Raw genomic sequence first — 13,325 nt, forward strand, 5'->3', positions numbered from 1 at the left:
TTTACTTAAATAAAATAACACTAATTTGATCCTAAATTTCTTAACTACATTTTCTTGGTTTTACTATATTCTATTCTTATTCCCTATTTTGCCTCCTAGGTGTAAAGGTCACAGGATTATGGGATTTGATGCTGGAAGGGATCTTAGAAATTGTCTAGTCCAACCTCATTTCACAGATGAGGAAAAACCTCCTGTGGGTAAAAGAGGTGTTATGTAAAGCCAAATCACAAAACTTCAAATCCATTTTTTTCTACTCTATCACAAGGTCCTTGATCTTCTGCTCTTCTCTCTTTGCCATCCCTGCTACAGAGGAAATGTCCTAGGTCATTTTGGACTATTAGTCAAGAGGCCAATTTGAAATTTGAACCCCTGTCCTATGACTAAATCCAGCACTTTTTCCACTTCGCTTTACCTGAGGTCTCCTCCATCTGAGCTTCTTTAAGTCTATGTTCCAATTCCTACTTCCTGTGTATAAGACAATTTTTATACAGCTGATTTATCACTAGATTAACTTCAATATGTCTAAAATCAATCTTTTACCCAATATTTCCTTTTTCCTGATTCTTATTTCTTTCCTACAATAACACAATTCCTAAACATTTTACTCACCCTTCTTAATAAAGTCAGTGCGAAAGTTCTTTTTTTTCTTTGAAATGTTTCTAATAAACAATTCTTTCCATTCCATTCCTATAGTTACAAATAGTAGAAAAGGACTCTAAATGTGGGTTAAATAAACAAAGGTTCTAGTGCTAGCTGTGAAATCTCAAATGATGTAACCTCTGTTAAGTTTTGTTCCCTTCATCTGTAAAATGGAAAGGTTATTTCCAAACAAGAGGCCTGGAAATATAGTATTAGAGATTAATAGCTCAAATAGACTAGATCAGGATTTCTTAAACTTGTCCCACTTATGTCCCCTTTTTTGCCAGAGAAATTTTTGTAATCTTGAACATGTAAGTATATAAAATAGACATACAAATCAAACATTTACTGATAATAAATCATAACTCCACAACCTCAACATTCAGTTACAAGACCTCATATATGGGGTAACAAACCACAGCCGACAAAGCTGGGGGCTAGATGACGTTAGTACCTTTCAAATCAGGGGTTCTATTATTCTAAATTCTATCAAAATTTTAAGGTTTTCAATAATCAAGTTGTATTTTTACTTGTCCAAATGTGTTTGTCAATACTCTCTAATGTAAAATTTCTACTTCAGTCATGTTTATCTCTTTACTATGCACATTGCTGCTCACTTCTCACGTATTTCTCTCATGCTTACACCAGAAATGTCTTTTATCTTTCAAAACTACAAACTCAAGTTTATTTCACAAAGCCTACTCTAACTATGCTAGCCCATACTGATCTCAACCTTTTAAAATGCCTTTAATACTATAGGTACTACAGAATTCATTTTTATAAGATTGTAGTACACCAATATGCTACAACACTATATAAGAAAGCTATCTTTAGGGCAGCTAGATGGTGCAGTGGATAGAGTACAGGCCCTGAAGTCAGGAGGACCTAAGTTCAAATCCATCCTAGCTGTGTGACCCTGGACAAGTCACTTATCCCAATTGCTTCACACATACCCCCAAAAAAGTTAGTGTTATCTTTTCATTAACTTTCAAATATACTTTTGTTACCCTAATTCAAGAGTAATTATTTGAGCAAGACTCATGTCTTATATTAACATTACATTCCATAATATGTAACACAAATCTAGGCACACAGTATATGCTTAATACTTTTAACTGTTATTTGAATACCTCGCACCAACCACAATGTCACCATTTTCTAGCACACAGCAGCACCAAATAGACTGCGCTGGAAGTCTGATTGTTTGAGCACATTCCCCTTGTTTCCAGATTCTCAAAGATCTGTCTTCTGCTGTTGTCACAAAATCTAAAATTAACATAGGAACAATCATAACTATCACAACTGTATTTCAATTAAGAATAAACACTGATAACATAGAAAATTTATAATTTTTTTTTTCTACTCTTCTAATTAGACTAGGATCCTTCTCTTTGGGTCTGGTATACAGGAACAGGACCTGGATACAACAATAATAAATAAGCCTATATAGGAGGCTCTGGAATTCCAAAGTAATTCTGCCAATGACTATTTATTCTATCTAACCTACTCAAGATTGGCATAGCCAGAAATGTCTAGAATATGCCTCTGTAAAGGTCCCAACTCCCTTAGTTCTCTTGGAGATAAAAACAATGCTAGCATTAACTAGCTTTGGACTCTGGAACAAGCCAGAAGTTCTAGATGAGACAACTCACAATTAGACACATACTCTCAATAAGACCAGAAGCAGTAATTGAAATTCAACTGGTCAAGGCCAATATAATTTTCTCAATATTTCTTACGCAATATCCTTTGGTAATATGCTTTGTATACTACCAATAAACCCCATAGTTAAGTCAATTTAATATTGAACTGTCTCTGTTCCTTGAAAACTCAGACCAAAATGACAGATGTACACAATTTCTTTCCAAGTATAACTAAAATGCATTATGTCCCTTCATTTCACAGCCCACATTTTCAGCTTTTCCACTAGGAAACAACCATATCATTTTCCCCCAAGGTCTAAGATCTTTTAGTCTTATAACTAATCACTAGTTTGCATTGATATAAAGAATACACACCTTTCTGTCAAGAGAACAAAGTATTAAATAGGATATGAAGTTATTAAGATATCAAACAATTCTTTGTTAAACTTTCTAAAAAGCTATTTTTATGAAAAATACCCATTACTACACTTTTCTAGTTATAGGACTATAGTTATATATAGGATATAGTTATATCTTACCTTTACAATTTGGAAAAACAGATATACTATAAATATAATTTGTATGTCCATAAAATACTTCAAGACACTCGCCAGTGATCTGCCATCTTCTAATACTGGCATCATTTGCACAAGAAAGAAATTCCATTTCATTTAGAATTGCTAAACCTCTCACACAATCTTCATGACCTTCATAGGAAAAAAAGAAATGAACAGAGTATCAGTAGTTTGATGACTATATTGTTATAAGGCATTTATGTATAGTAAAAATGATCTAGAGAAAGATTTTAATCTGTGAAGAGATGAAGGAATCAGTTTGTATTTTTAGTTTTGACAATCCATCACGATTCTTACATGTACTTTATGTAAAATATACATATATTCTTTCAATATTCATTTCCACTAAAACCTCTAAGGAAAATTATCTTTTGCTAAATATCAGATTTTACAAAGACCAGTTGTTTTAAGAACTTTAGCATGCAATACAAGTGTACAACAATTAGTACACTTTGCATGCAAATCTTATCAAATGTTTTATTACTAAACTTATGAATACTCATTTACATAAATATAATGTTTATACTGATTTAAATTATCTGACAAGATTATCATCAAAAAGAATAAACTTTTATAGAGTTAATTGCCATGTATCATTGAATTTATAAAGTACTTTCTATTGACTGATACTGTGCTAGAAGCTGATGACATAAACATTAAATGAAATAATTCTTACATGAACTTTATATTATAATGAGGAAAGCCACAAAGACATACCCGTAGAGTAAATATAAAGAGAATAAATGCAACCAAATTCAAACAAAGTAGTTAAGCATGAGGTAGTTTGAGATGGAATCAGTGGTATGCTTAGTACTACTAATATTAAAAAACATATATGCTGTGCAACTTGGCAAAGACTTTATAATTTTCACATTTAAAAAAATTGCTTTACAAAGGATTCCTTAGAACACATTAATATAGTGCCCAAGTTCTTTCTACATTCAATTTTCTAAATGCCTATACATAACATAACTAGAATAGCAACAAAATTGATTTCTTCCAAAATTAACAAAGCGCAAATTTCTTTTAAAAGCAGAATATGAAACAGGGACACCTATCTATCATTACTACTTTTCCCTCACTTTTTAATGAGTATATAACAAAAGCTTCTCCTAATGCTATGTGTGATAACTGCTAATCACTCCAAATAAAATCCAAGGAATATAATCTTTCTTGTTCTTCTTTTGACTAAAATTATGTAAAATCTGAGAAAACAGGTAAAAATGATTTCATTTCCATTAAAAATAAATCCTAGAGTGATTTGGAACTATGCTCTAAAAGTTATCAAACTGTGCATACCCTTTGATCCAGTAGTGTTACTACTGGGCTTATATTCCAAAGAGATTTTAAAGAAGGGAAAGGGACCTGTATGTGCCAGAATGTTTGTGGCAATCCTCTTTGTAGTGGCCAGAAACTGGAAACTGAGTGGATGCCCATCAATTGGAGAATGGCTGAATAAATTGCGGTATATGAATATTATGGAATATTATTGTTCTGTAAGAAATGACCAGCAGGATGATTTCAGAAAGGCCTGGAGGGACTTACATAAACTGATGCTGAGTGAAATGAGCAGAACCAGGAGATCATTATATACTTCAACAACAATACTATATGATGATCAATTCTGATGGACATGGCCCTCTTCAACAATGAGATGAATCAAATCAGTTTCAATAGAGCAGTAATGAACTGAATCAGCTACACACAGCGAAAGAACTCTGGGAGATGACTATGAACCACTACATATAATTCCCAATCCTTCTATTTTTATCCACCTGCATTTTTGATTTCCTTCACAGGCTAATTGTACACTACTTCAAAGTCTGATTCTTTTTGTACAGCAAAATAACTATATGGACATATGTGTGTATGTGTATGTGTGTGTGTGTATATATATATATATATATATATATATATATATATAGTATTTAATTTATACTTTAACATATTTAAAAAGTATTGGTCAACCTGCCATCTGGGGGAGGGGATGGGGGAAAGGAAGGGAAAAGTTGGAACAAAAGGTTTTGCAACTGTCAATGCTGAAAAATTATCTATGCATATATCTTATAAATAAAAAGCTATTTTTAAAAAAAAAAGAAAGAAAAGAAATCCTAGCTCTGTGTGTGTGTGTGTGTGTGTGTGTGTGTGTGTGTGTGTGTGTGTGTGTGTGTGTGTGTGTTTATATTTAAAGAAAAGGAATAGAATTCTGGGAAGATGGCAAAATAGATCAGAAAATTCCAAGCTTTCCAAATTTCTCTCACAAACAAGACAGCTGCACCTCAAGCTGAACAATGGTTAAAAACAAATAGGACTTGGAACTGAACCATAATCCTCTTGGGACAACTGGAGATGTGAAGAAAGACACCTGGGCAGAAGTTTGACTCATGTGAAGTCTAAACACCTCTTAGTTCCTCCTAATTTCTCCAAGCTGTGAGCCTTTATTATCTGGGTTAGAAAGTAGCTGGATTAGGAGGTAGCTTTAGCGGGAGCCACAGGAACTTTCACTTTCCAGACAATCTAGAGTCAGGTATTTCTGAGTCAAGGAAGACTGAGGAAACCTCTTTTGATAAGAATCACCAGGGCCAGCTGTGCTGCAAGACAGCACCCAGTGCAAGACAATACCAGACACATAGGGTTAGTACAGAAGTAATTAGACTTCTGACTGCAGGCACTTAGAGGAAGGCAGAGCTCTTAAGTTTCTGGTTCCAAGCAAAAGGGGAGAAATCTAGGAAGGACCTTAGGTTAGAGGCACCATCCTTCCTACCATAAAACTAAAGATGATTGCACTTATGTCTTGTTTAAAAAAATAAAAATGAGCCAACAAAGGATAAAGTAATGAAAGTTATTATGAGAATAGGGAAGATTGGAATGCATCTTCAGAGGTTACTGAAGTTAAAAAAAAAAAAAAAAAGCTTCTCCTACACCAGAGTAACATTAAATGGTTACCTGCCCCAAAAAGAATTCACAGAATTCAAAAAAGACTTTAAAAATCAAATGAGATAAAGGAAAATTCCTTTTAAGATGTTTGCTGCTGCTGTTGTTTTTGCAGGCTATTGGGATTATGTGACTTGCCCAAGGGTACACAACTAGAAAGTATTAAGTGTCTGAGGTCAAATTTGAATTCAGGTCCTCCAGTACTCTTATCCATTGCACCTTTTTACTACCCCCCAAAACAAGATTATGAAAAGGAAGTCAATCAACTAGGCTGACAACAATAACAAAATTCAAATATGCTGGAGCCACAATTAGAATCACAACCGACTTATTGGAGACTACAATAAAACACTGCAGATCTTTGAATATTTTGAATATCAAAATCTAAAGAATTAGAGTTCTATAGACTGAAAATAACATAGCCAACAAAATTAAGCAATGAAAAAAAAAATCATATTCAACAAATTGCCAACAAATTTTTAAAGACTGTGTTGCCTCACTTCCAGTTGATCAATGATGGACAGAGGTAGCTACACCCAGAGAAGAAACACTGGGAGGGGAATGTAAATTGTTAGCACTAATATCTGTCTGCCCAGGTTGCATGTACCTTCGGATTCTAATGTTTATTGTGCAACAAGAAAATGATATTCACACACATGTATTGTACCTAGACTATATTGTAACACATGTAAAATGTATGGTTGCCTGTCGTCGGGGGGAGGGAATAGAGGGAGGGGGGGTAATTTGGAAAAATGAATACAAGGGATAATATTATAAAATATATATATATATAATAATTTAAAAAAAAAAAAAAAAAAAAAAAAAAAAGACTGTGTTGCCAAAAAGAAAAACTCAATTTAACAGAAAATTTGAAACATAAGAACCAAGAAAAAAATATAAGGGAAACATCAAAGACTAATTTCAAGGGACTCAATAAGGAAACAGTTTGTTTTATACATGGAAATGTAAGTCATATGTCTAAGATTTCTTTTAGTTCAAAAGAAAGACTGGAGTAGATCTGAGTATGATGTGATTCTAAAAAGCAAAATCATGTAGGAAAAAAAAAAAAAAACAGTAATTATGTTATACAAATGAGGTCCAAGAGCAAGAACTGACGCAGAGAAGTTAGATGGGGGTGAAAGTAGTTTTGAAATTCTACTCACATCAAGAATGGGTTAAAGAAGGAACAATACATCTATATCTAGAAGAAACTATTATCTAGAAAGAAACTTTCGTTAATTTTTTTTAAATTATGGGGAGAGAATAGAATAAGCAGGGTCTAGAAGGGTATGTAGATTAATGGGAGTGGATTATGATTTATGATCAGGGTGGGGGAAAAGTAAAGGGATCCTTGCTGGGAAGGGAGAAAAGGGAAATTAAGTAATAATAGCAAGGCAAGCAGGTAGAAGTAAAGTAAAAGGGTCAGCAGGTATAGGAAATAAAAGATACAAAAACAATAATGATGATCAGGAGTAATATTTATTAGAAAAAGTAAGGATAGCGATAATTGATTTCAAAAAATTCAAAGATTCAATCAAAAGAAATCTTCATTTTATGTCAGCTACATTAATATTGTTTTAGACTACTCAAAACAACTAGATAAAATAAGATTGGAATATTGCTGTGGCATATGAAATGATGAATTGGAAGATTTAGAAAAATATGGAAAGATTTGGACTTAAGAAGGATGATAACATAATATCCACTTTCAGAGAAACAGGACGAATAGGCATAGTTCAACCGTATCTAGATGTGTGACTATGTATGTGTATGATAATAGTTATCTCTCTCTCTCTCTCTCTCTACATATATATATGTATATATATATGTATGTATACACACACATATATATGTATTATATGTATATATATATATATATATGCTTATTATATGTGATTATATATATTACATACACACACACACACACACACACACACACACACACACACACACTTTCTCTTGAAATGGAAATTTATCATTACATATTTTAAGTACTTAAGTTCTGGGCACATGGCAATTTTCCCCCCTATTTTATATTCGAGTTTTAAATAAATTTTAAAAATAAAGTAAAGCAATAACAATACTGATTAATAGATAGAAAGACAAATAGATGGCAATCAGTATAACATAGACTGAGTTTTCTCTAAGATAAACCTAACTAGATAAAACAGTCAAATACAGTTCATGGATATCCAAAGACAAAATGACTTACTTTGCTAATAAGGTAACAGCCATCTAAATGACAAAAACCCAGATTCAAACCAAATCTAGTATTATTTTAAATACCCTTTGCTACCTACTTAGTTTCGTCGCTAGATAGGCATAGCAACATTTTAAAAATTTTATTTTTAATACAATAACTTAATCTTCTAAACGGAATAGCTTCACATAAACTAAAGCAAATTTGTTTCCTATTCTTACCAGAGAATGTTCTTTCACATCTTCCAGCTTTCCAAAGTTTAATAGTTTTATCTGCTGATCCAGTCAACATTAAACCTTGTTCTGGTAGTATTTTCACTGCCCATACTGCTGCTGTATGACCCTAAAAAAAAAGATTGGAATCATTTTAAAGGGCCAAAGAATGACACATAACAGTCCAAGAAGATCCTCATGCATTATCTTGATTATTTATAAAGAATTACTATACCTGTAAGGTCATCATACATTTGTCATTGAGCCAGACTTTGGCTGTAGTGTCCCACGAACCACTAAGTAATGTTCCAAATTTTCCAGATGAAAGGCTACAAACTAGAAGGGGGGGGAGGGAAATCAGTTAATATTTTTACATATTTTTCTGTCTTCAAATCTGATTTGTATTTTCTGCTAGAAAAAAGGGCATATTTAAAAAAACAAACCAGTTTTTTTCATTAAATTTGCAACTAGTTAATTTGGCTATTTTCTACAAAACTGCTAATAGTTCTCTATTTCTCAAAAGATAAATTCACCTGTCAAATTACTATCATATTTTATATTATACGTTTTACATGTAATTATCATATATTCAGGATTATTTATGTACTGTATCAACATATTCCACACTGCAAGTTGCTTGAGGGCAGAGATTATGCTGTCTTAAGTATCTTTGAATCTAATTTCCATCTCCCCACTCCCAGAGATGTAAACAGGCACTAAATAAATGAACATGAAAATATGCACAATCATAAAATCATGTGATACTGCTAATATTAACATACACTGTTACCTAATGTATTTTAATGTAATTTATACAGTACCACCAAAAACAGACAACATTTATGTAGCACTTTTTAAGATTTGCAAAGTATTTTCTGCTCATTTTATCTTCACAACCCTGGGAGACAGGTGCCATCCATAATCATTTAACAAATGAAGCCCTGAGACACAGAGAACTTAAGTGATTTTTCATTTAGCATCACATAGCTAGGAAGTTGACTAAGGCCAAATCTAAACTCAGATCTTCCTGTCTCCAAGTCTACTTTGTACTATATCCACTAAGCCCACAATGCTATCATAAAGGATAGCTGCCTTTGTGATTTTTGAGCACATGCAAAATAGACTTCTATAAATTTGTTGAAAAACATTTATCAAAACTAAATACTTAAAATACTTCATGAAAACTAGAATCACTATAGTAGAATAGGAGCAAAATTAAAAACATGACTCTTATGGACAAGAATATATGAATTTTATGCAACACGGAGAGGATAAAACTTTAATTGAAAATATATACTTACCAGTATTTTTGTGACCTTTCAATATATAAAGTGGTGCTGAACTGTCCAGTGTGAATATGCAAATATTGTGGTCATTTCCACCAGTGGCAATTAGTCCCCGAGGATAGATGTCACTTGATGGTATGATACATACACAAGAAACAAAATTGGAATGGCCGCTCATACAGTGCATTTCAGTAAAACCCCTGTTAGAACTGAAAAGATATGCTAATCAATATATTGTGTATTTTTATTTCCACAGATACAATCTAAGATATAACCAACCATCAAAGATACAAAAGTCATTATAAATTTTTTTCTTGAAATTGAATTTTAGTGTGTTGTTCTAATAATACTATGGTAAAGCTACTATTAAATCATCTAAAATGAAATAAAAATAGGGTGCCTTAACCCAATCAATTATTTTATTCTCTAAAGAATTAAAAAACAAAAAAAAAAGTGTTATTTTTATAATTTGTAATCTAGCTGAAATGTCATTGAATTAAATTCAATTAACAATAAGAACAAGGGATATGAAAAAAAGAGGAAAAAATTTATATTAATAGCTTATTACTGAATCTTCACTTCATTTTTCAGCACTTGTTACCCTTAAAGTCAGAGTTCTGGTTCAAGTGAAATGATTCCTGTAATTATTAAAATTTGATCCATCCACCATAGAAAATCTCAACAATGACATTAAAATGCTAAAATATCTGATAAGCATTCACACAGCTCCAGAACTGAGTAGTAATATGTTCTAATAAACAGCGTGTCTATCATTCTAAATCACAGAAGATGATCTAATACAAGAACATCAAACCCACAATTCAATAATAGACATGAAAATGGGATTTTCAATCTAATTCTACATGGCTAGCATTCTTGTACTGCTTCACATAATCAAATCAACCAACTAAAGTTTATAAAACATTCAAGATACTTAGTTTGATAGTGAGGATACAAGATGGGCATATGAGAAAAGATTACCAAAAAACACATGGTAATAAATGGCAAGTTCTGAGTAGTGTAGGATGCTTCAGAGAAAGAAGAGATCACTTATGGCTAGGGCTGTCAGATTTATGCTTCTAAGAGAGGCAGATTAGGGTTGGACAATCAAAGAAGCTGTAACATCTAAAAAGTCATAGGTTCTAAGGAAACCTCAATTGTCCTAAAATCTGAAGTTCAATCAAGATTTAGACCATATAATCAGAGGTGGGTCCAAGGAAATTGGAACAACAGCATGGTTACCATTCCAGGTTCATAAACATTCAGTATTTATGCTGCAGTCATGCCATTCCCAGCATAGAAGACACTCTCATAAAGCTCCCAATAACAAATTTCCTTGAAGGGAATTTCAACTTGGAAAGAATAAGGCTAAATTCCAAAAGTTACTCCAAAGTAACTAAATCATAATGCTGATCTTAGAACTATTCTAATTTCCTGGAGTACAATAAACTGTAGTTACAAACCTATAGTTTAAAAATGTACTTAACAGTACCTGGCACTATGGGTGCTATATAAATGTTTCTTCCCTCTCTCCATACTCTGAAGTGAATTACAATATATACATAGATCTCTAGATGTGGGGTACAACAAAACTACTTCTCACCTGGAGAGGTGAATTACCTATTGTAATATAGCCTTTTACCTGTACTTCCCTACCTTCAGTTTCCTTCCATGCCTTACAATATATTCTTTACACAGCTGCCAAAATAATTATCCTTAAACACAAAACTGATATTATTCTCCTGAACTAAAAATTCCACTTACATGATTCTACTATCCTCATCTACTATCTACTATACTAAGAATTTGAAATCCTCCATGATCTGGTTCCAATCTCTTTTCAGCTTTATTCTATTTTACTCCCTTTCATGTGTCCTACCTTTATGCAACTACCAACTATTCCCTGATTTCATCCTGTTTACAAGCATTCACATTTATCAAGAACCTATTTGTTCTAGGAACTTGAAGTGCACCCTATCCCTAGAATGCAATTCCTCTTCTATACCTTCTTCATTCAATGATCACTTATGGTGCCACTTTCTACATGATAAGTTCTCTAATCTTTTTAGTTAAGAGTTATTTTCTTCATCAAATTTTCCTGGAGTATTTTATCTAGACTTCCCTTTTTGGATTACCCACATTCTAACTTGTATTATACTTACCTGTATATGCTTGATCCTCATTAGGAGTATCCAAAAAGACCCAAGCACATCTGAGACTCAAAAGCTTATGTGTGATAGGATGCCTCTCATTTAAACTTTAGACATTATTTCTTTTCCTAATAACTATTAATTAATTAAACTCCAGATTTATATTCCCAATTTGAGACAACAGAGTCCCTCAAGGGTCCAATATCTAGAATTATAAAAGGACTCTTTAGAACAAGAATCCAGCTCCACTACCAGAAAACCCATGAAGATGATCTTGTGTGAAAGTGATTGTAATCTAGGCACCTCAAAGACAGAACCAACTACAAGTAACTAAGAACTCCCCACAGCTAAGTGGACCTAGACCCAACACATAAACTACATCACAGTGCATGACAGAGTTGTAATCTCTGCAGGTGTTTTACTTTAAATCCTAAACCACCTGGTTTGGTCTATTCTTTTATTCATTACTAGTAAGGTTGAATCTTTCAAAAAAGTGCTTGTAAGCACCAGGATTGATATTAAGGTCTGGGAAAAATGGGAAAAATGGTAAGATTCTTGAATGTTAGGGTCAAGGACATATAATTTTTCATCTCTGTTCTCTAGAATGAGACAATTGTCAAGGACATAAGATGTTCAATAAATGTTTATTGAATTTAACTGAGATGAATTTTATTTACCTTATGGTAAAGCAAATATCAAGCAATTTTCCATCCAACTAAGGAAAATATGAAAAGATGTCTCAACTAAACATTTAATTGTAACACTGAAACCTAGGTTTAAAGATATATTACAGGAGAAATAGAAAATTGTATTTCCTCCCAGAATTTAAAAAAAAAAAAAAAAAAAAGGTACACTAAATCATGTGAAAAACACACATATATAAACAAAAATCATTATTTCTCTAGCAGTTTTTCTCATCAATAGCAGCAAAACTGAATCCAGCCTTTCACCATCTCAGTATTTGATGCAATATATGAAGAAATGGAAATGGCAATTAAGAAAATGGGATTTGGGAAGTACTGCCATACCATATCTAATACATACAGAAGTCTGTGCTCAATGTAACATTTCTGAAGGTCCTCAGATATTGTTTTTGAATATCTCAAGGGATTCAGAATCATGATATAAAAACTAATAGCACATAAAGCTCCTTTGAAGATACTAGATATGTAACCGTGGAGAAGAGAAGACTTGAAAGGACATAACCACCTTCAGCTATATGAAGGGCTGACGCATGAAAAATGGATTAGATTTATTCTGCTTGGTCTCAAGTATCAAACTGGGACCAATAGGTAGAAACATTAAAGTAGTAAATTTTATATGCTTGAAATTTAAAACAAACAAAAAAATTTCTTAAAAATTAGAGTTATCCAAAAATATGATGAGCTACTGAATAAACTAGAAGGGTACCTAAACAAAACCAGTGAGATGTATATACATACCCTTATTGGGAATGTTTTAGGAATCCTTTTTTCAAAAATGGGTTAGATTAGATATTCCCATTCAGAAACTCTATAAATCTACCAAAGGAATGGAGTGGAAAAAACAGAAAATACTATCATTAAAAAATGATGTAAACACCAGCAAATCCCAATCTAAGTCCATCATCTTTATAAAAGCTTTTTGAAAAAGGTGTGTACATGTATCAGAGTACATTCTTAATAGAAATGAGAAAAGACAGACTTT

At 32.6% G+C, this 13,325-nt stretch overlaps 2 protein-coding genes across 11 annotated transcripts in view; one reads left to right on the forward strand and one right to left on the reverse strand.

Moving 5' to 3' along the window:
• IFT74 (intraflagellar transport 74) overlaps positions 1 to 13,325 on the forward strand; it is a 177,004-nt gene that overhangs the window by 25,747 nt on the left and 137,932 nt on the right. The gene's annotated exons all lie outside the window — the stretch shown is intronic.
• The window catches only part of PLAA (phospholipase A2 activating protein), a 37,282-nt gene that overhangs the window by 21,930 nt on the left and 2,027 nt on the right, over positions 1 to 13,325 (reverse strand). The window contains exons 2-6 of the mRNA XM_074280770.1: positions 9,505 to 9,698; positions 8,439 to 8,539; positions 8,213 to 8,333; positions 2,822 to 2,989; positions 1,770 to 1,905 (exon numbers count right to left, since the gene is read on the reverse strand). Coding sequence (XP_074136871.1) covers positions 1,770 to 1,905; positions 2,822 to 2,989; positions 8,213 to 8,333; positions 8,439 to 8,539; positions 9,505 to 9,698 — 720 coding nt within the window. The remainder of the gene's footprint in view (positions 1 to 1,769; positions 1,906 to 2,821; positions 2,990 to 8,212; positions 8,334 to 8,438; positions 8,540 to 9,504; positions 9,699 to 13,325) is intronic.

This window comes from Sminthopsis crassicaudata, chromosome 1 (genome assembly GCF_048593235.1).
Source record: "Sminthopsis crassicaudata isolate SCR6 chromosome 1, ASM4859323v1, whole genome shotgun sequence".
Lineage (NCBI taxonomy): Eukaryota > Metazoa > Chordata > Mammalia > Dasyuromorphia > Dasyuridae > Sminthopsis > Sminthopsis crassicaudata.